The 24,435-nt window shown below is 37.0% G+C and overlaps 1 protein-coding gene across 4 annotated transcripts in view; it reads right to left on the reverse strand.

Moving 5' to 3' along the window:
- Window positions 1–646: 646 nt before the first annotated feature.
- LOC133663199 (histamine N-methyltransferase-like) overlaps window positions 647–24,435 on the reverse strand; it is a 41,560-nt gene continuing 17,771 nt past the window's right edge. For all 4 annotated transcript variants that reach the window (XM_062067492.1, XM_062067493.1, XM_062067491.1 and 1 more), the window contains exons 3-7: window positions 22,908–22,960; window positions 21,210–21,317; window positions 8,909–9,039; window positions 8,637–8,730; window positions 647–3,527 (exon numbers count right to left, since the gene is read on the reverse strand). In XM_062067492.1, the coding sequence (XP_061923476.1) occupies window positions 3,166–3,527; window positions 8,637–8,730; window positions 8,909–9,039; window positions 21,210–21,317; window positions 22,908–22,960 (748 nt within the window). In that variant the 3' untranslated portion in view covers window positions 647–3,165. The remainder of the gene's footprint in view (window positions 3,528–8,636; window positions 8,731–8,908; window positions 9,040–21,209; window positions 21,318–22,907; window positions 22,961–24,435) is intronic.

Raw genomic sequence — 24,435 nt, forward strand, 5'->3', positions numbered from 1 at the left:
TTTCCATATTAAGGTGCGTGCCGGTGCGTGTGTCTGAGACCTCTGGTTAACATAGCACAAAGCAATTTAAGCTTTGTATGCGGTGTTTTTCATTTTAAATTTAATTTTTTTTTTTGTGGCTCCCATTATTTTCTTTAATTTGTGAAACTTGCCAAAATGCCTCTTTGAGTGGTAAAGGTTGCCGACCCCTGTTCTAGCTTATTTGGGGGACCCTTTCACTTACCAATATCTTTAAATGATATTCATTACTATTGTAATTGTTCTATGGTATTGTGAATAAAAAACTTGTGAAACTTGTGATCCAAGGGACGCAAAAGGACCTCAGTCATAAAAATGGAAAAAAAAATAATTGTATTATTATTTTTTGTTTGTTTTCTTCAACGCTTACAGTACATCTCTAGATCAACTTCCGGTCTATCTGTCGATATAACGTTTAATTAAAATAATCTTGTTTAATGTTCTATGCCCTTTTTTTTTTTTTTTTTTTTTTAAAGACAACCCTGTTTTTTTAATGACATAAGCACAAACTATGAATTCATTTCCCACCAATTTTTTTTTAAAGTGGAACATTTTATGTGAAGTAATTGGAGTCCTAAATAGGTAAATAATTCATAACATCATTGATTTCAATTCGTTATAATTCAAGCATTAACAGTTTAAAAAACAAACAAAGACATTATTGAGGATCCAAAAGGACCCCACTCATAAAAGTGTTAAAATACAAAACCCAAAACCAGTGAAGTTGGCATGTTGTGTAAATGGTAAATAAAAACAGAATACAATGATTTGCAAATCCTTTTCAACCTATATTCAATTGAATAGACTGCAAAGACAAGATACTTAACGTCAGTGGTGGTTCGTATGTCGGGGTCACAGTCAGAAGATTGAGGGTTCGAATCTCTGTTGAAGCATGCATGAACAATCTGGCTTGCTCCCACATCCCAAAAACATACATCTGGTCAGTGATTCTCAAACTGTGGTATGCAGGCTCCATCTTGCGGTACACCAAAAAAAATAAATACATAAAAAATCCCTTGATTAAAGTACAATGTTTTATTTTCCTATATTTAACACAGTGTTACTGTTCAAACGGTTTGTAATGTTACAATGGTTAAAAATACTAAATAAATCCTCTGCCTTGTTTTTTTAATGAATACTTAGGCCTACCACACTACTGTATTTTAATGCTGGTCATTATGGTGGTACTTTGGGAGCCAAGTTTTTTCTGAGGTGGTACTTGGTGAAAAAAGCTTGAGAACGTCGGCCATTTGAGACTTTTAATCGTACATTAAGGTGTGACTTGTTTGTTTGTTTGCATGGATCCGGTCTTTTCCATTAGAGGTGTGAGTCTTTGGGCACCAAATGAGTCGATTCGATTCCAATTCCTGGGGTGACGATTCGATTCGGAATCGATTTTCCATTCAAACCGATTCTCGCAATGTATTATTCGGTTTGATGATAACAATGAAACTGTTTGAAAACAAGTTACAGGTTAGAAAAGCATGGAGATGGCCGAAAAACGTATATAAAAAAAATGGTATTATTTAAAAATAAAAATAAAAAAAATTAAAAAATTGTAATTCGTTTTTTGAAAATTACGTATTGATTTAGAATCGCGATTTGGATGTGAATCTATTTTTTTTTTGCACCCTTAATTTCCAATCACTTTTTAATGTTGATCAGCATGCTGGAACGGCGAGACTTTGATTTTGTATGTTAGTTTTTCCCTAACCGTGGGGCCCATTTTTGGGCCGCTAGCACCCCCTAGAGCAGTGGTTCTCAAATGGGGGTACGGTACCCCTGGGGGTACTTGAAGGTATGCCGAGGGGTACGTGAGATTTTTTTTTAAATATTTAAAAAATAGCAACAATTCAAAAATCCTTTATAAATATATTTATTGAATAATACTTCAACAAAATATGAATGTAAGTTCATAAACTGAACATCAAATCAAGTAGGCTATTCCATTCATTACTATGAACCCAGAGTTTCCCCCATGCCATGATGGTTTGACCCTCACTAAAATGTCTGTCAAAAAGAACTGTGAAAAGAAATGCAACAATGCAATATTCAATGTTGACAGCTAGATTTTTTTTGGACATGTTCCATAAATATTGATGTTAAAGATTTATTTTTTTGCGAAGAAATGTTTAGAATTAAGTTTATGAATCCAGATGGGTCTCTATTACAATCCCCAAAGAGGGCACTTTAAGTTGACGATTACTTCTAGTGTAGAAATATTTATTTATAATTGAATCACTTGTTTATTTTTCAACAAGTTTTTAGTTATTTTTATATCTTTTTTTCCAAATAGTTCAAGAGAGACCACTACAAATGAGCAATATTTTTGCACTGTTATACAATTTAATAAATCAGAAACTGATGACATAGTGCTGTATTTTACTTATTTATCTCTTTTTTTCAACCAAAAATGCTTTGCTCTGATTAGGGGGTACTTGAATTAAAAACTTTTTCACTGAAAAAAGGTTGAGAACCACTGCCCTAGAGGGCCGCCAAAAAACATTGCTTTCTTAGCTATGGGTCACAGCAGTACTCAGTTGTAGTACGCTTTTCCACCACTTGTGGCAGTGACGACAAACTTAAACAGAAGAAGTCTGGAGTTTCCCAAGCGCAAAAAATATGACTAAAGTGGCGAAGCTGTATTTTCATTTGCACTTTAATTTTATTGACAGTTTATTTAAGGAACTTATATTATTAATAATTCAGTTAGAATTTATACATTTTTATACTGTGTAATTTATTTGTTTTTGGAGTATATTTGATTAGTACTTATTTTGTAATCAGCCTGACCTAAGCCTTGATAATAATCTTTGTGATGAACACATGCTGTCATATTATTTAACAAGGTTTGTCCTGTTAAACTGAAAGGAGGTTAGATATAATTATTGAATACCGTGAATATCAACATGACTAATTCAGTGTTAATATTTAAACGGGGCCCCACTGTAGTGGAAAAATTGGGCCCTAAGAATTTTTGTTATGGGTTCCACAGTAAGTGCTAAATTGAACAAAGATTTCATGCCAAAAAAACTATGCACATTGCACAATTAATATTACAAGTAATATTACAACTGAATAGAAATAGTTGGAGGAATTAAAAATTCAATTAGTATTTGATGTTTTACAGTCCGTACATTTACCCTTTTATGCGGGTGGATCCACAACGACCACCTCCAGGGTGTTATTGAAGATAACCCTCCCATTGGACTCCCGGGAGCAGGCGGGGTCTCGCAGCAACTTCAACACGTCAGCCTTGAGTTGCGGCGGCGCCGTGTGACCGAAGCGATCCACCTCCGTGAGGAAATCGAGCAAAAGCTCGCCGTTCTCGTCGCCCTCTGCGAAACACTCGGTGATGTCCATCTGAGAAGGCAGCGCGTAGCTGGTGTACTTGGCTCCCGCCGAGTCCAAGAAGACTTTGACGTCCGCCGTGGTCACACACTGACTTATTTCACAGGCGCACAACTGACTACGGAAAGTCCTCCACAGAGTTCCCCAGCCGCTGTCACCTGAAGGGGGACCGTGTATTAAACAAGGTTGCAAAGGATTTCCACTACGGCCTCGAAAGTCTTCAAATTCCAAGTGTGTGGGAGGGTATCTGTCAGGTGTATATTCCGGAATCACACATATTTTATAACATATCACCATATTTTCCAGACGATAGAGCGAGCACACCGGTGTATAAGCTGCACCCACTACATTGTAGAAGATATAAATATTATCCATATATTAGCCGCCCAGAACTATAAGTCACGGATGTATGTATAATTTGTACGTAAAAAATACATACAAATATATATATTTATGTATATGTATGTGTGTATATATATTAATATATATATATATATATGTATGTGTATATATGTATACAGTATGTATGTATCTTTACATACAAATTGATGCATAACTTGCTTTGAAATCATAACAAATATTAGAGTATTTATTTGTATTTTATATATATATATATATATATATATATATATATATATATAGAGCGTAATATGTATGTGTGGGGAAAAAAATCACAAGACTATATATATATATATATATATATATATATATATATATACACACTGTGGAGTTGAAACTCAGTGTGAATGAAGTGTCCCTGCCCTGGAAGTAAGGAGCTGTCTCCTCCTTAATCTTACTCCTTGGTGAAGTACCAGAAAGAACTACATTTCCCAGAACACCAAGGTCAAGATGGCCACCAATTGGCTGATTCAAGGCAGCTGTTAAGGAATGGTGGTGCTGTCTCATTTCATGCAAGCAAGCAGAGCGGCAAGACGCAAAAATCTACAAGATCCATCTTTAAAACACTTCCAACACACCAATGGTCGGTGAATATACCCACTTTGCAATATGCTGAAATGCTTATTTGTTAAAACTCACCTTGACATGTTGGTATACTTACCTTTATACTTACCTTACTAATTAAGCTACCTTATTAATTAAGCTAATTATACTTACCTTTTACTTACCTTTACTCCGTTTGGTGGATTTACTCAGTTCCATCATGGTAATGAATTTACATGATTGATTACTTAATTGCATGATTAGTTAAATGATTAATTGAGTGAACGATTAAGTAATTAAACGATTGATTGATTAAATTAAATGATCAATTAATTTTGACTTCTTTAAAGTGACTAAAACTACTTTTCTGATTTACTTGTTTCATTTTACTGAAACTGGTTAATTTGACAGTGCATTCACATGCATTTAATCTAAGTGTCTAGAGTCCTTTTGAAAAGTAATGTTAGATAATTTAAAAGTTTAAACAATGGTATTTAAAAGTTTGCAAATTTAACTTTAAAAATAATACCTGTTTGAGTCAGTTGAATTTGAACCTTTTTGTAAATACCTGTACATATATTGTTTTTCCATTTGTTTCTTTGTGTTCGAAGGTTAACAACCTGATTGAATGAAGATCAACAGAAAAGAAACCAACAAAGCCAAAAAGTTGGATAAATAAAGTTGATCAATTGGAAATCCGAGTTGTCCTGGTGTCCTTTACGGAGTCAATAAGTGGAACTTGACACACACATACACACACTATATATTATACATATAAAAAACATATATATATACATATATACACACATACACACACTATATATTATACATATAAAAAACATATATATATACATATACCGTAATTTCCGGACTATAAGCCGCTACTTTTCCCCCTCGTTCTGGTCCCTGCGGCTTATACAAGGGTGTGGCTTATTTACGGCCTGTTCTTCTCCGACACCGACGAAGAGGATTTGGGTGGTTTTAGTACGCAGGAGGAAGACGATGACACAATGATTAAAGACTGACTTTTCATATACCGGTAGGCTGGTTATTTTGATAACGTACAGGCGAGCACTTTGTATTACTTTGCAGCGTTGTATTATTTGTACTCTGCACGAATGCTGTTCGCCATGTCAAAGATGTGAAAGTTTGATTGAATGATTGAAAGATTTATTGTTAATAAATGGGACGCTTTGCGTTCCCAAACAGTCATCTCTGTCCCGACAATCCCCTCCGTGGTAGCAGGAACCCCTATATACTACGCTAATTACACATCAAAACCCTGCGGCTTATAGTCGGGTGCGGCTTGTATATGGAGCAATCTGTATTTTCCCCTAAATTTAGCTGGTGCGGCTTATAGTCAGGTGCGGCTTATAGTCCGGAAAATACGGTATACACATACACAGATATATACACATACAGATATATATAAATATATATATATATATATATATATATATATATATATATATATGTATATATATATATATACATACATACATACATATATAAACACATGTATATATATATATATATATATATATATATATATATATATATATATATATATATATATATATATATATATATACACGCATATACATATACAGTTTTTATATACACATATACATATATATATACACATACACACATATACATACACATATTATATATATATATATATATATATATATATATATATACAAAACATATACATACATACATGCACATACATATATACATACACATATACAAATATATATACACGCATATGCATATGTATAAATATACACACACACACAATATACATATTTTAGTTCAGTTTATATATATATATATATATATATATATATATATATATATATATATATATATATATATATATATATATATATATATATATATATATATATATGTCTTAATTAGATTATCCAAAAAATTAAAAATAGTGCTCGATGCCGTGGTAGAGCGTAATATGTATGTGTGGGGAAAAAAATCACAAGACTATTTCATCTCTACAGGCCTGTTTCATGAGGGGTTTCCTCAATCATCAGGAGATTTTATTTTTATTTTTTTATTTTTAAATATATAGTATATATGATATTACACAGTTGCCTATGGTGATATTTTTATATATTTAAATTCATTTATTAGAGCATTTATCTTTTACTCTAACAAAAAATGCTTGGAATATATGACATATATAATATTTGTTGCATGGTCAGATAATATTACAAGTTTAAAAAGACACGCAATTACATGCAGTAAATGCAATTTTTCTCTCAAAATTGAAAGACTGAATACATTTAAAATTAAGTTAAAGTTAACTTTAACTTAAGTTAAGTTAAAGATAAAGCACCAATAATAGTCACACACACACTAGGTGTGGTGAAATTTGTCCTCTGCATTTGACCCATCCCCTTGTTCACCCCCTGGGAGGTGAGGGGAGCAGTGAGCAGCAGCGGTGCCGCGCCCGGGAATCATTTTTGGTGATTCAACCCCCAATTCCAACCCTTGATGCTGAGTGCCAAGCAGGGAGGTAATGTGTCCCATTTTTATAGTCTTTGGTATGACTCGGTTGGGGTTTGAACTCACAACCTACCGATCTCAGGGCGGACTCTCTAACCACTAGGCCACTGAGTAAGTTAAAGTACTTTATTGACGCACATTATTTTCAGGCTTTACAAGGCCTTGTAAAGAAACGATTCTTGAATATTTTAAATTTGTTCAGAATTTTAATGAATATTAATTGCGATCCAGATGTAAATTGATTTTTTTCCCCCCGCAACCCTAGGAACACCCCTGGAAAAACCTCCCTAAGTACATAACGTGATGTTTTCCTGTTAAATGAGGTTGAAAAACATAAGTTCATGTCACACAAACCAAAAAAAACAACAACTCAGTTTTACCTGTCCACACCCCAAACCCAATGCCACAGATACCTTCTGGTTCTGTGAGACCGTGTTTTTCAACCTTTTTTGAGCCAAGGCACATTTTTTGGGTTGAAAAAATGCGGAGGCACACCACCAGCAGATATCATTAAAAAACAAAACTCAGTTGATAGTAAAAAGTCGTCGTCGCAGTTGTTGGATATGACTTTAAAGCATAACCAAGCATGCATCACTATAGCTCTTGTCTCAAAGTAGGTTTACTGTCACATCACACCGTGACTTATTTTGAGTTTTTTGCTGTTTTCCTGTGTGTAGTGTTTTAGTTCTTGTCTTGCGCTCCTATTTTGGTGGCTTTTTCTCTTTTTTTGGTATTTTCCTGTAGCAGTTTCATGTCTTCCTTTGAGCGATATTTCCCGCATCTACTTTGTTTTAGCAATCAAGAATATTTTAGGGCTGCAACAACTAATAGATTCAATCGATTATAAAAATAGTTGCCGATTAATTTAGTCATCGATTCGTTGGATCTATGCTATGCGCATGCGCAGAGGGTTTTTATTTATTTATTTTTTTTTTTTTTTAAAGTTTTTTTTAATTTTTTTTTTAATAAACCTTTATTTATAAACTGCAACATGTACAAACAGCTGAGAAACAATAATCAAAATAAGTATGGTGCCAGTATGCTGTTTTTTTTCAATAAAATACTGAAAGGATAGAAATGTAGTTTGTCTCTTTTATCCGATTATTAACCGATTAATTGAAGTAATAATCGACAGATTAATCGATTATCAAATTAATCGTTAGTTGCAGCCCTAGAATATTTCAGTTGTTTTTATCCTTCTTAGTGGGGACATTGTTGATTGTCATGTCATGTTCGGATGTACTTTGTGGACGCCGTCTTTGCTCCACAGTAAGTCTTTGCTGTCGTCCAGCATTCTGTTTTTGTTAACTTAGTAGCCAGTTCAGTTTTAGTTTCGTTCTGCATAGCCTTCCCTAAGCTTCAATGCCTTTTGTTAGGGGCCCTCACCTTTTGTTTATTTTTGGTTTAAGCATTAGACACCTTTTTACCTGCACCCTGCCTCCCGCTGTTTCCGACATCTACAAAGCAATTAGCTACCGGCTGCCACCTACTGATGTGGAAGAGTATAACCAACACATCAATTGCAGATTATAATTACTGGTTTGCAAAACCTATTTTAAACCCAAATAGGTGAAATTAGATAATCTTCCACGGCACACCAGACTGAATCTCACGGCACAGTGGTTGAAAAACTCTGCTGTGAGAAACACTAAAAGGGTATAACAGACTTCTACGATCAAAACATGTATTATGTTTTGTCCAACACAGCCCATTATATTTGCATATAAGAACATATTGTGTGGTTACACAAAGAGAGAGAAGATAAGGATGAGTGAAGAAAAGAAGGGATGGCTTACCAGACACCAGAATAATGAGAAGCTTCCCGTTCTTGTCAAGAAGACTCCGGAAGAATCTGATGGTGGCTTCAATGTCCGCCACGTAGTAGAGCATCTGTGGATTTCACCACAGATAATGAGCTTGACACTTGGATTCATGGACGGCCTGATTAGGACACGGCGATAGACGGACATTCTAATGGTGGTAATTGTTGCCAAGCACCAAAGTAACAAAAGAAACAAAGAACCATGACCTAAAAGTGTCAGAAACTCAGTCAGTCGGTGAGACGGACCTGAACCATGTGGATGAAGTCCGCCTTCTTCGTCATCTGCTTTGACTTCCATTGATCCTCAAACTCCGAGGATGTCATCTTGTTCCAGTTGAAGGTGATGTAACCTAAATCGGACCTTTGCGCCACCAACACTGCATGGGCAGGAATGTTATTTTAGTCGCAGTTATAGGCAGAACTTGTATTATTATTACCCTGATGGGGTTTTGCATATTACAACAATGTGTGGAGTCCAACACAGACGTCTATTTGGGTCGTTTCGGGCGTTCCCACCATGCTTGGGCTCATTTAAAGGCCTACTGAAAGCCACTACTACCGACCACGCAGTCTGATAGTTTATATATCAATGATGAAATCTTAAAGGCCTACTGAAATGAAATTTTTATTTAAACGGGAATAGCAGATCCATTCTATGTGTCATACTTGATCATTTCGCGATATTGCCATATTTTTGCTGAAAGGATTTAGTAGAGAACATCGACGATAAAGTTCGCAACTTTTGCTCGCTGATAAAAAAAGCCTTGCCTGTACCGGAAGTAGCGTGACGTCACAGGAGCTAGTATTCCTCACAATTCCCCATTGTTTACAATGGAGCGAAGAGAGTCGGACCGAGAAAGTGACGATTACCCCATTAATTTGAGCGAGGACGAAAGATTCGTAGATGAGGAACGTTACAGTGAAGGACTTGAGAGGCAGTGATGGACGTATCTTTTTTCCGCTCTGACCGTAACTTAGATACAAGCTGGCTCATTGGATTCCACACTCTCTCCTTTTTCTATTGTAGATCACAGATTTGTATTTTAAACCACCTCAGATACTATATCCTCTTGAAAATGAGAGTCGAGAACGCGAAATGGACATTCACAGGGACTGAACATGTAAATACACGATTAATAATATTCAGCTTTGCGAAGCTAAAAAAATAGAAGCTAACCTAGCAACGTAGCCAACGTGATAGCATAGCAGTCTCAAATACAGATAGAAACTAAATAAAAAAAACCCTGACTGGATGGATAGACAGAAGATCAAAAATACTATTAAACCATGAACATGTAAATACACGATTAATAATATTCAGCCTTGCGAAGCTAAAAAAAATAGAAGCTAACCTAGCTACGTAGCCAACGTGATAGCATAGCAGTCTCAAATGCAGATATAAACTAAATAAAAAAAAACCCTGACTGGATGGATAGACAGAAGATCAAAAATACTATTAAACCATGAACATGTAAATACACGATTAATAATATTCAGCTTTTCGAAGCTAAAAAAAATAGAAGCTAACCTAGCTACGTAGCCAACGTGATAGCATCAGTCTCAAATGCAGATAGAAACTAAATAAAATAAAACCCAGACTGGATGGATAGACAGAAGATCAAAAATACAATTAAACCATGAACATGTAAATACACGATTAATAATATTCAGCTTTTCGAAGCTAAAAAAAATAGAAGCTAACCTAGCTACGTAGCCAACGTGATAGCATCAGTCTCAAATGCAGATAGAAACTAAATAAAAAAAACCCTGACTGGATGGATAGACAGAAGATCAAAAATACTATTAAACCATGAAACATGTAAATACACGATTAATAACATTCAGCTTGGCGAAGCTAAAAAAAACAGAAGCTAACTTAGATGCGGCGGCGGGCTTACTCACTGTAGTGCGTCTGCTATCCTGCTCAAAACACAACACAACCTCCTGGTGTTGGTGTTGCTGTAGTCCGCCGCTCCACCGATCGCACCTACAACTTTCTTCTTTGCAGTCTCCATTGTCCATTAAACAAATTGCAAAAGATTCACCAACACAGATGTCCAGAATACTGTGGAATTTTGTCCAAGAAAACAGAGATATTTGAATTGGGTCCAAACACTTCTCTTGACCTTGTGACGTCACGCGCATACGTCATCATACCGCGACGTTTTCAAGCGGAAGTTTCCTGGGAAGTTTAAAATGTCACTTTATAAGTTAACCCGGCCGTATTGGCATGTGTTGCAATGTTAAGATTTCATCATTGATATATAAACTATCAGACTGCGTGGTCGGTAGTAGTGGCTTTCAGTAGGCCTTTAACATTGCAACACATGCCAATACAGCCGGGTTAGATTACTAAAGTGCAATTTTAAAATTTTGCGCGAAATATCCTGCTGAAAACGTCTCGGTATGATGACGCCTGCGCGTGACGTCACGGATTGTAGCGGACGTTTTGGGACAGCATTGTGGCCAGCTATTAAGTCGTCTGTTTTCATCGCACAATTCCACAGTATTCTGGACATCTGTGTTGGTGAATCTTTTGCAATTTGTTCAATGAACAATGGAGACAGCAAAGAAGAAAGCTGTAGGTGGGAAGCGGTGTATTTCGGCCGGCTGCAGCAACACAAACACGTAGCCGGTGTTTCATTGTTTACATTCCCGAAAGACGACAGTCAAGCTTTACCATTGGCCTGTGGAGAACTGGGACAACAGAGACTCCTACCAGGAGGACTTTGAGTTGGATACGCAGACGCGGTACCGTGAGTACGCAACCAGAATGTTGCCATAAGCATTTTGTTTAATTTGTATGTGTAACACAGTACGCAGCTGCTTTGGGGAGGTGAACGGTACTTTGGGCTGGGGGATTGAGTGTGTTGTGCGGGTGTTTGATTTGTATTGGCGGGTTATATGGACGGGAGGGGGGAGATGTTTGTCATGCGGGATTAATTTGTGGCATATTAAATATAAGCCTGGTTGTGTTGTGGCTAATAGAGTCTTGTGTTTATTTACTGTTTTAGTCATTCCCAGCTGAATATCAGGTCCCACCCGCCTCTCACAGCATCTTCCCTATCTGAATCGCTTCCACTGCCCTCTAGTCCTTCACTCTCACTTTCCTCATCCACAAATCTTTCATCCTCGCTCAAATTAATGGGGAAATCGTCGCTTTCTCGGTCCGAATCGCTCTCGCTGCTGGCGGCCATGATTGTAAACAATGTGCAGATGTGAGGAGCTCCACAACCTGTGACGTCACGCGCATATCGTCTGCTACTTCCTGTACAAGCAAGGCTTTTTTATCAGCGACCAAAAGTTGCGAACTTTATCGTCGATGTTCTCTACTAAATCCTTTCAGCAAAAATATGGCAATATCGCGAAATGATCAAGTATGACACAGAATGGATCTGCTATCCCCGTTTAAATAAGAAAATTGCATTTCAGTAGGCCTCTAAAGGGGAACTGCACTTTTTTTTGGAATTTTGCCCATCGTTCACAATCAATATGAGAGACAAGAACACACAATTTCCATTCACATTCAATTCGACCTCTAAATCACTTTAAAAATGCATAAAAAAACCCGCCAACAATACCTCATTTACGTTCCGTAACCTGTCTAATAACCAAGCTGTAGCGACATTGTTATTGTAAGAGGAACCCTTTTTCTAGCGTAGTAACACACTGGCGTAATTTTTAGCCATAAAAGCTAGCTACTGAACGACATGAGCTAGCAACTGCGTCAACATAAAACCAGCACATCATTAAAGGAGTTAAAGGACTCAAAGGACTCCAATGACATCACAGGACTCCAAAAACATCATAAGACTGTAAAGACCCTCTCCATTAAAGAAGAGGATGTACGCCGGCAGTTCTTGAAGCTGAATACGCGGAAGGCCCCCGGGCCGGATGGTGTCTCCCCCTCTACTCTCAGACACTGTGCGGACCAGCTGGCTCCTGTCTTCACTGACATTTTTAACACCTCTCTGGAGCTATGCCGCGTGCCGTCCTGCTTTAAGACCTCTACCATTGTCCCTGTCCCCAAGAAAGCACGGATCACAGGACTAAATGACTACAGGCCGGTCAAGCTGACGTCTGTGGTCATGAAGTCCTTTGAGCGCTTGGTCCTGCCCCACCTCAAGGACATCACCGCCCCCCTCCTGGACCCACTGCAGTTCGCCTACAGAGCCAACAGGTCTGTGGATGATGCAGTGAACCTGGCCCTCCACTTCATCCTGGAGCATCTGGACTCCCCAGGAACCTACGCTAGGATCCTGTTTGTGGACTTCAGCTCTGCCTTCAACACCATCCTCCCTGGACTGCTACGAAACAAGCTCTACCAGCTCAGCGTGCCCGACTCCCTCTGCAGTTGGATTAATGACTTCCTGACAGACCGAAGACAGCACGTAAGGCTGGGGAAGATTGTCTCGGACAGTCGAACCACAAACACTGGTACTCTCTAGTTTGTGAACCCGTTCTCAAACAATGGCAATAAAACTATTCTGATTCTGATTCTGATTCTAAAACGTGTTTTAGAGTTTGTAATGCACAAGATTGCGATAGAACACCAATCTGTACTGACTGAAAAACATGAACAATCATATTACAGTATCTGTAGAGTAATAGCCCACATTTCATGTTTTGTTTGTACACAGATAGCCAGACAGCATATGTACTGTAGTTTTAATAACACGCATGACGTGTTGCTTGTATTGTGATTAATATTAACATGTGACTCCCACAATGGATAGTTTTGCGTTTGGTCCAGCTGGCCGGGGACATTTTTTTTCCCCGGTTTATTTGGCTAAGCACTCCATTTATGTCAAAATAACTTGGCTTCAAATTCCACATTTTGCAACTTTTATGAGATACAGTTTTGAGCAACATCGCCCAGCCCTAAGATAACGCTTAAACAAATCTATGCTTTTTTGTGTGTGTTTTATGTAAAATTGACAATAATTGAGTAGGACTTTGACATTTATTGTTATTTGTGTTTTCCCCCACTAATCCAGTGTTTCTTAACCATTGTTGGGCCGCCAAATAAATATATTTTTTTCAGCCGTGTTCCGTATGGACCGCAGCGGTACTGGGTTGTAATACACTTTTCTACCACTTGTGGCCATACTTGCCAACCTTGAGACCTCCGATTTCGGGAGGTGGTGGGGTGGGGGTGGGGGCGTGGTCGAGGGTGAGACGGGGGCGTGGTTTGGGCGGGGCGTGGTTGGGGGCGTGGTTAAGAGGGGAGGAGTACATTTACAGCTAGAATTCACCAAGTCAAGTATTTCATATATATATATATATATACACTACCGTTCAAAAGTTTGGGGTCACATTGAAATGTCCTTATTTTTGAAGGAAAAGCACTGTACTTTTCAATGAAGATAACTTTAAACTAGTCTTAACTTTAAAGAAATACACTCTATACATTGCTAATGTGGTAAATGACTATTCTAGCTGCAAATGTCTGGTTTTTGGTGCAATATCTACATAGGTGTATAGAGGGCCATTTCCAGCAACTATCACTCCAGTGTTCTAATGGTACAATGTGTTTGCTCATTGGCTCAGAAGGCTAATTGATGATTAGAAAACCCTTGTGCAATCATGTTCACACATCTGAAAACAGTTTAGCTCGTTACTGAAGCTACAAAACTGACCTTCCTTTGAGCAGATTGAGTTTCTGGAGCATCACATTTGTGGGGTCAATTAAACGCTCAAAATGGCCAGAAAAAGAGAACTTTCATCTGCAACTCGACAGTCTATTCTTGTTCTTAGAAATGAAGGCTATTCCACAAAATTGTTTGGGTGACCCCAAACTTTTGAACGGTACTGTATATATATATATATATATATATATATATATATATATATATATCTACATCCTGAAAATATGCAAACAAAACTATGTTTAGATAATTGATACTTCAAACTTGCATAAATAAATCTTAAGGAATATAACATAACTTGGCTTCTGAGAGCTTCAAAATGTAATGAATAAAATGCTAAAGTTGTTGATAAACAAGCAATTATTTTAATAATTAAATATGGTCATTTTAAATTAATTATGATCATTTAAAATTAATTATTTCAAATATGTTTATTTTAATGTATAATTCTATGGCTGGATGTAATAAGGAGTCAGAAAAAATACAAATAAAAATACAATTAATTTTGATGTTTTTAGCAAAATATATGTATTTAGTTTAAAATAAATAAATAAATAAATATATTTATTTTTAGGTAAAATAAACATAATAATACAATTTATCTTTAGTCTGGATGATTTAGTTCTTGTCACCCTGTTGTCCTACCGTCTCTTCCCCGAGGATGGCTCCATGAGCCTGGAGAGGCCCTACGTCAACAACACGGTCGGCGGCCCGTCGGTGCGCAGCTCGTACATCGCCGCCCTCTACTCCACCCTCAGCAGCCTGACCAGCGTCGGCTTTGGCAACGTGTGCGCCAACACGGACGCCGAGAAGATCTTCTCCATCTGCATCGTGGGAAAGCGGACGTGAAAACAGGCTGTCCTCACTCAGGTCCGCATGGAGCTGGAGGGGGCGTGGCTGAAAATCGGGAGATTTTCGGGAGAGGCGCTGAATTTCGTGAGGGTTGGCAAGTATGCTTGTGGCAGTAATTGTGAATAAACTTGAAACTAGCAAAAAAAAAAAACAAAAAAAAAAATAAATAAATAATGACAATTTCAAAGAGAAGAAGTCTGGAGGTAAAGTCATAGAGAAGTTTCTTAAGCGCAAGAATGTTGACTAAAGCGGTGAAGCTGTATTTTAAGTTTAAGAAACATATATATTTTATTTATTTAAGCACTGCGTATGTGTATGTACATTTATTTTTATTATCTTTTGCAGTATATTTGATTAGTATTTAGTTTTGTAATCAGCCTGGCCTAAGCCTTGATAATCATTGTGATTAGCACATGATTTCATATCATTTAATAAGGTTTATTCTGTTAAACTGCAAGTACTGTAGGTTAGGCATAATTAACGAATATGATTAAAATCCAGTGTTGATATTTGAGTGGCTCCTCCGTAGTGAAAAATTTGGACCCCAAGCTTAAAAAGTTGAGGAAACCCCGCCCTAATCGATACAGGTTTGTACAAGTTCTATTATACTGTTGAAAAAGAAGATAAAAAGAGTGTTGATAAAGTGCGTAATAAAAACCTGTCATTGAATTAATGCGCTTGCTGTACTCGTAAAAATTAATGGCCGCGGCAACCTTGCACAAAATGTATAATCATAACGGCTCCAAATAAGACTAAAAATTACTCCACAAAGTCAAAAAGAATTGCAGTAAAACAGCAGAGTAAAAGTGCTCAGTGTGAGTGCTGCACGGTAGGAATGGCTGCTAAAAAGTGCAGCAACCTACATCCATTTGGGTTTTGTCAAAATAAATCAATTTAAAAGGTTACGTCTCACTCTGCCGTATCCTGCCAACAAAGCTCTGTTTCTCCACAGAGCGGAGAAACATTCATTTATTAATGCTGCAATTAAATCACTGCTCTTGTACAAAGTACACACTGGAAAAATACTCACAATCTCACATGTATCTAATTACTATCAGGCATGGGATTTGACCACAATGAAAAAGACTGAAAAAACTTCCGGGGGTCTGGGGGACGAAGGCCCCCGGCCAGGTCCAGGGTGGGGGGACAAGGGGGGCAACGCCCACCGAAGCTCCTGGTTTTTCACCAAAGACAGCACCATTTGAAGAAAATATTTTAGTGTTTAAAGACATGAAAACATCATTAATAGAACATACATAACCCAATGATCCTAATGAATCACTGTATATGGTTCAGTCCCAACAGTATTTAGTCACTAATATTTACATCTTGTGTTCATTTCACATCCACAGGTGTCACATTGATCAGTGTTATTATCTACAGTTTATTTACAGTATTACCACATTACTTCAGTTCATGTAATGTAAACATTTCATTCTTTTCGCCAAAATAGGATATACATTTACGAAAATAATTAAACACGTTTAGTATTGTTTACTCATATTTGAAAATAGGAAATAATAATAATGTGAGGACACTGACATATTGCATGAAACAAGTGTGAAAATATTTACCTTCAAGATTGTTACACCACTGACAATAGTTTCAACAGACTACATAAGAACTTAATATTACAAAATAGTATTATATGTAAATGTATTTCAAATAAATTGTTAACTGGAATCAATAATTCGACTCTTTGAATTTCTTTTATTTCATAATATATTTTCACGTGGCTTTTTATTTTTAGAAAAAAACATTTATATTTCGCTAAGCAATAATTGGTTACTATTTAAAACAAACATGCGTATTTCGCAAGCAAATATTTTTGAGCTTACCTCATTATTAACAACCCTGTCTGCAACTGAAGTGGGCGGATCTTTCCTCTCGATGTCTACGGCAGTTTAAACAAAAGATGAAGTCCGTAAGGTTTGCTCACTTTCGGTTGACATCCAAAAGTAGCAGCTAGTGAAAAGTTTGTTTTCCTTGCTTCAAGTTGTTTCATATGTTTTTGGCGTTGCGCATGTACTTCCAAAGCCTTGAAACCTCGTGATCCATAGTCAATATTATCATGACACCACGTGCACAAAACCTTTCCGGGACGATCGATTTTCCGAATAAAATCACCGAACAAAGTCGTAACTTTCTTCTTCCCAACAGTATCAGTGATTTCCCTTTCCATCCAGTCCCATCCAAACTTATTTTTGACATGTTTATCAATTTCTTTTACTCGTAAAGCGTCCTTTCTCTCGAGAACCGACATCGTTTACATATGGAAAATGGCCGTAATAACAGATGTCCTGATTGGTCACAAGGAACATATCGACCAATCAACTACGGCGTAATATAAACTACGTCTCGAATCTTGATTTAGGGTCGGAAGAAAAACGGAAAAACGGGAGATTTTTTTTTTTCTTCCACGAGATTAAAAAAGACGGAATTCCGACTTTAGACGGAAAAAATCACATGCCTGTACTAGTCAAAATATATAAAATAGACTTAATAAAAGTCACAATTCCCTGAATAGTAATGTTTCAGTGAGACAGAAGAACCTGTTGGAAAAAAATACTACCGTATTTTCCGGACCATAGGATTATAAGGCGCACTGCCGATGAATGGTCTATTTTCGGTCTTATTTCATATATAAGGCGCACTAGATTATAAGGCGCATTAGGATTCTTTTTTTTTCTTCTTCTAAATGTAAAAGACTTCCTGGGGTCTACATAACATGTAATGGTGGTTCTTTGGTCAAAATGTTGCATAGATCAGTGGTCTCCAACCACCGGGCCGCGGCCGACCGATTGGTACCGGGCCGCACAAAAAAAAAAAAAAAAAAGTTTTATTTTTTTTATTAAATCAACATAAAAAACACAATATTTAGATTATATATCAATATAGATCAATAGAGTCTGCAGGGATACAGTCCGCAAGCACACATGATTGTATTTCTTTATGAAAAAAAACAAAAAAAATAAAACATAATATGCTGTAAAGAACAATGTAAAATTTACTGTCTTTTTTTATTGATTTGATGGGTAGTTTGCTGTAAAGTTAAGCTAACTTTTATTTAGACAAAAACATGATTGGAAAGTATGATAATATACTGTAATATTTGTTGCAATATTGGATACTATTAAAGTTTAAAAGGTATGCAATTTCAAGCAGTACATATATTTTTTTCTGTCAAAATTTAAAAAAATAAATTACATTTAGTGAGAAAATATTAAGTACTTTATTTATTTTGAATGGAAAAAACATACAACTTCTTTTTTTATTCTGGCAACTTAGCTGCCAGTTTCTCTACCGTAAAAAAAAAAGTACCGTCTTTCCATTTACAGTAATACACCGTTAAAAACAACAACCGTAGATTTTACAGTCAAAAACTGGCAGCTCAGTCAACAGAATTTTAACACAACAATTTAAACATTTTTTTTTACAGTAATATGCTGTAAAGAACATTGTAAAATTTTTATTAATTTGATGGGTAGTTTGCTGTAAAGTTAAGTTAATTTTTATTCAGACAAAAACATGATTGAAAGTATGATAATAAACTAATATTTGTTGCAATATTGGATACTATTAAAGTTTAAAAGGTATGCAATTTCAAGCAGTACATATATTTTTTTCAGTCAAAATAATTTTTTAAAATTACTTTTAGTGAGAAAATATTAACTACTTTATTGACACATTTCCATGTGTTTGCGGGCCAGATGAAATGATGTCCCCCCTGGGCCTTGAGTTTGACACATGTGATCTAAATCAGTGTTTTTCAACCACCAGATATAGTCTGGTGTGCCGTGGGAAATCATGCAACTTCACCTAATTGGTCCAAAAAACATTTTTTGCAAATCAATAATTGTAATAATGTGCTGTTGTCTAGTGCAGTGTTTTTCAACCTTTTTTGGTATGTAAAAGGTATGTAACGCTTAAACCAAAAATGAACAAAAGGCAAGTCCTGCTAGGAAAAAGCACTGAAGCATAGGGTTGGCTATGCAAAACAAAAGTAAAACTGAACTGGCTACAAAGTAAACAAAAAACAGAATGCTGGACGACAGCAAAAACTTACAGCGTGTGGAGCGGAGACGGCGTCCACAAAGTACATCCGTACATGACATGACAATCAACAGTGTCCCCACAAAGAAGGATAGCGTACGGATAGCGTACGCACAACTTAAATAGTCTTGATTGCGTAAAAAAACAAAGCAGGTGCGGGCAATAGAACTCAAAAGAAGGCGTGACGCTGCTACAGGAGAACACCAACAAAACAGGAAGGGTCACCAAATTAACAGCGCAAGACAGAAACTAAAGCACTACACACAGGAAATGACAACAAACTTAAAATAAGGCATGACAACCTGGTGGAGTTTCATTTTTTAACCTTTTCCGCTGGTGGTGTGCCTCCGTATTTTTTTTAATGAAGAAAATGTGCCTTGGCTCAAAAAGGTTGAAAAACACTTATTTTAAAGGCCTACTGAAATGAATTTTTATTTATTTAAACGGGGATAGCAGATCCATTCTATGTGTCATACTTGATCAGTTTGCGATATTGCCATATTTTTGCTGAAAGGATTTAGTAGAGAACATCGACAATAAAGTTCGCAACTTTTGGTCGCTGATAAAAAAAAGCCTTGCCTGTACCGGAAGTAGCGTGACGTCACAGGTTGAAAGACTCCTCACATTTCCCCATTGTTTACACCAGCATCAAGAAAGATTTGGACCGAGAAAGCGACGATTACCCCATTAATTTGAGCCAGGATGAAAGATTCGTGGATGAGGAACGTCAGAGTGAAAGACTAGAGTGCAGTGCAGGACGCATCTTTTTTCGCTCTGACCGGAACTTAGGTACAAGCTGGCTCATTGGATTCCACACTCTCTCCTTTTTCTATTGTGGATCACGGATTTGTATTTTAAACCACCTCGGATACTATATCCTCTTGAAAATGAGAGTCGAGAACACGAAATGGACATTCACAGTGACTTTTTTCTCCACGACAATACATCGGCAAAGCACTTTAGCTACGGAGCTAATGTGATAGCATCGGGCTTAACTGCAGATAGAAACACAAGAAATAAACCCCTGACTGGAAGGATAGACAGAAAATCAACAATACTATTAAACCATGGACATGTAACTACACGGTTAATGCTTTCCAGCCTGGCGAAGCTTAACAATGCTGTTGCTAACGACGCCATTGAAGCTAACTTAGCAACGGGACCTCACAGAGCTATGCTAAAAACATTAGCTATCCACCTACGCCAGCCAGCCCTCATCTGCTCATCAACACCCGTGCTCACCTGCGTTCCAGCGATCGACGAAGGACTTCACCTGATCATCAATGCGGTCGGCGGCTAGCGTCGGATAGCGCGTCTGCTATCCAAGTCAAAGTTCTCCTGCTTGTGTTGCTGCAGCCAGCCGCTAATACACCGATCCCACCTACAGCTTTCTTCTTTGCAGTCTTCATTGTTCATTAAACAAATTGCAAAAGATTCACCAACACAGATGTCCAGAATACTGTGGAATTTTGCGATGAAAACCGAGCTTTTTGTATTGGATACAATGTGTCCCAATACTTCCGTTTTAACCATTGACGTCACGCGCATACGTCATCATACATAGACGTTTTTCAACCGGAAGTTTAGCGGGAAATTTAAAATGGCACTTTATAAGTTAACCCGGCCGTATTGGCATGTGTTGCAATGTTAAGATTTCATCATTGATATATAAACTATCAGACTGCGTGGTCGGTAGTAGTGGCTTTCAGTAGGCCTTTAATCAACAATATGATATGCCTGAGTGGCTTGACACGCAGATTTAAAAAATAAATAAATAAAAATAGATTTTTATTTTTAGATGAAGAATTGTTACTAATAAGAATCGCAATTCAGTTGAAAATCGATTTTTTTTTTTTGGCACCCCTACATATGCATATTTGCCGCAATCTAAAAGTTTGTAAACCAAAAAGAGGGGCTCGTAAATCGAGGTTCCACTGGATAAAAGTTGATTGTGAGCTGCTGATAAAAAAAACAAATCCGTGATGCTACCCCACCTTTGTAGCTGTAAAGCTGCTGGCTGCTGGGCTCCACCACCTGGTGATCCACCGTCACCCCCGGGTGCTTCAGACGCAGCTGGGAGAACATCTCCAGGTCAATGTGTCCTGCAGTCATCAGCACGCAGAGCAGAAAGCAAACCTTAAGTGGATCATTTCAGGGTAACGGTTTTTACAATTGCATTCAAATCAACTTTATTGCAGTTCTTGTTGGAACATTTACAGCCCCTTACGGTCTGTAGCATCACAACATTGTATGTCAAGTATGGGGACTAAATAGTGCAGGTAAGTGCTTGATTTAGACACAAATAAAAAGTACAAGTTGTGTACTTGTTCACAGTGCTGAGCAGCAGGAAGTGAAACAATGGGGCTCCACCGTCTGTGACTCAGGTTTAAGATTTAACGGAGAACTTAACAGATGGATAAAACCCTTAGGAGTGATACACGTTTTTATTGCTATGGCCCCTGAAGAGTCACTGAGACAAGAACGTGTCCGCGCCCAAAGTGTCCTGTGCAGAAGTTAATCAGTTATTTACTGTGAAGGTGCCTCTAAAGCAGGGGTAACTAACGCGGTGCCCGCGGACACCAGGTAGCCCGTAAGGACCAGATGAGTAGCCCGCTGGCCTGTTCTAAAAATAGCTCAAATAGCAGCACTTACCAGTGAGCTGCCTCTATTTTTTAAATTGTATTTATTTACTAGCAAGCTGGTCTCGCTTTGCTCGACATTTTTAATTCTAAGAGAGACAAAACTCAAATAGAATTTGAAAATCCAAGAAAATATTTTAAAGACTTGGTCTTCACTTTTTTAAATAAATTCATTATTTTTTTTACTTTGCTTCTTATAACTTTCAGAAAGACAATTTTAGAGAAAAAAATACAACCTTAAAAATTATTTTAGGATTTTTAAACACATGTACCTTTTTACCTTTTAAATTCCTTCCTCTTCTTTCCTGACAATTTAAATCAATGTTCAAGTATTTTTTATTTTTTATTGTAAAGAATAATAAATACATTTTAATTTAATTCTTCAATTTAGCTTCTGTTTTTTCGACGAAGAATATCTGTGAAATATTTCTTCAAACTTATTATGATTAAAATTCAAAAAAATTATTCTGGCAAATTTAGAAAATCTGTAGAATCAAATTTAAATCTTATTTCAAAGTCTTTTGAATTTCTTTTAAAATTTTTGTTCTGGAAAATCTAGAAGAAATAATGATTTGTTAGAAATATAGCTTGGTCCAATTTGTTATATATTCTAACAAAGTGCAGATTGGATTTTAACCTATTTAAAACATGTCATCAAAATTCTAAAATTAATCTTAATCAGGAAAAATTACTAATGATGTTCCATAAATTATTTTTTTAATTTTTTCCAAAAGATTCGAATTAGCTAGTTTTTCTCTTCTTTTTTTCGGTTGAATTTTGAATTTTAAAGAGTCGAAATTGAAGATAAACTATGTTTCAAAATTTAATTGTCATTTTTTTTCGTGTTTTCTCCTCTTTTAAACCGTTCAATTAAGTGTAAATATCATTAATTATTAATAATAACATAGAGTTAAAGGTAAATTGAGCAAATTGGCTATTTCTAGCAATTTATTTAAGTGTGTATCAAACTGGTAGCCCTTCGCATTAATCAGTACCCAAGAAGTAGCTCTTGGTTTCAAAAAGGTTGGTGACCCCTGCTCTAAAGTGTCTTACCATCGCCGCTCCCAACTCCTATGACGTTAAGGTGGGACTTCCCATTTCCGATGCTGAGGAGAAAGCACAAAAAAAAAGACTTTTATTAAAAGACGATTCACATTCTCTAATTATTTGTACTACAGGATTCCATTCAGCATGTGAGATATCGAATCATATCAATGTCTTATGGAGACATTTAAATTGACATGTTTACACCACAGTGCAGTGTGTGTAGCACCTAGTGCATCACCACTTATGCTATGGTGTCAGAACAGGGGTGTCCAAACAGACCACTGACATATACATATACAAACCCCGTTTCCATATGAGTTGGGAAATTGTGTTAGATGTAAATATAAACGGAATACAATAATTTGCAAATCCTTTTCAACCCATATTCAGTTGAATGCACTACAAAGACAAGATATTTGATGTTCAAACTCATAAACTTTATTTTTTTTTTGCAAATAATAATTAACTTAGAATTTCATGGCTGCAACACGTGCCAAAGTAGTTGGAAAAGTGCATGTTCACCACTGTGTTACATGGCCTTTCCTTTTAACAACACTCAGTAAACGTTTGGGAACTGAGGAGACACATTTTTGAAGCTTCTCAGGTGGAATTCTTTCCCATTCTTGCTTGATGTACAGCTTAAGTTGTTCAACAGTCCGGGGGTCTCCGTTGTGGTATTTTAGGCTACATAATGCATCACACATTTTCAATGGGAGACAGGTGTGGACTACAGGCAGGCCAGTCTAGTACCCGCACTCTTTTACTATGAAGCCACGTTGATGTAACACGTGGCTTGGCATTGTCTTGCTGAAATAAGCAGGGGCGTCCATGGTAACGTTGCTTGGATGGCAACATATGTTGCTCCAAAACCTGTATGTACCTTTCAGCATTAATGGTGCCTTCACAGATGTGTAAGTTACCCATGTCTTGGGCACTAATACACCCCCATACCATCACACATGCTGGCTTTTGAACTTTGCGCCTATAACAATCCGGATGGTTCTTTTCCTCTTTGGTCCGGAAGACACGACGTCCACAGTTTCCAAAAACAATTTGAAATGTGGACTCGTCAGACCACAGAACACTTTTCCACTTTGCATCAGTCCATCTTAGATGAGCTCAGGCCCAGCAAAGCCGACATCGTTTCTGGGTGTTGTTGATAAACGGTTTTCACCTTGCATATTTTCTGTAAGTGCCAGTTTTAACTGGCACTTACAGATGTAGTGACCAACTGTAGTTACTGACAGTGGGTTTCTGAAGTGTTCCTGAGTCCATGTGGTAATATCCTTTACACATTGATGTCGCTTGTTGATGCAGTACAGCCTGAGGGATGGAAGGTCACGGTCTTAGCTGCTTACGTGCAGTGATTTCTCCAGATTCTCTGAACCCTTTGATGATATTACGGAGCGTAGATGGTGAAATCCCTAAATTCCTTGCAATAGCTGGTTGAGAAAGGTTGTTCTTAAACTGTTCAACAATTTGCTCACGCATTTGTTGACACAGTGGTGACCCTCGCCCCATCCTTTGTTTCATG

This window comes from Entelurus aequoreus, linkage group LG13, assembly GCF_033978785.1.
Source record: "Entelurus aequoreus isolate RoL-2023_Sb linkage group LG13, RoL_Eaeq_v1.1, whole genome shotgun sequence".
Lineage (NCBI taxonomy): Eukaryota > Metazoa > Chordata > Actinopteri > Syngnathiformes > Syngnathidae > Entelurus > Entelurus aequoreus.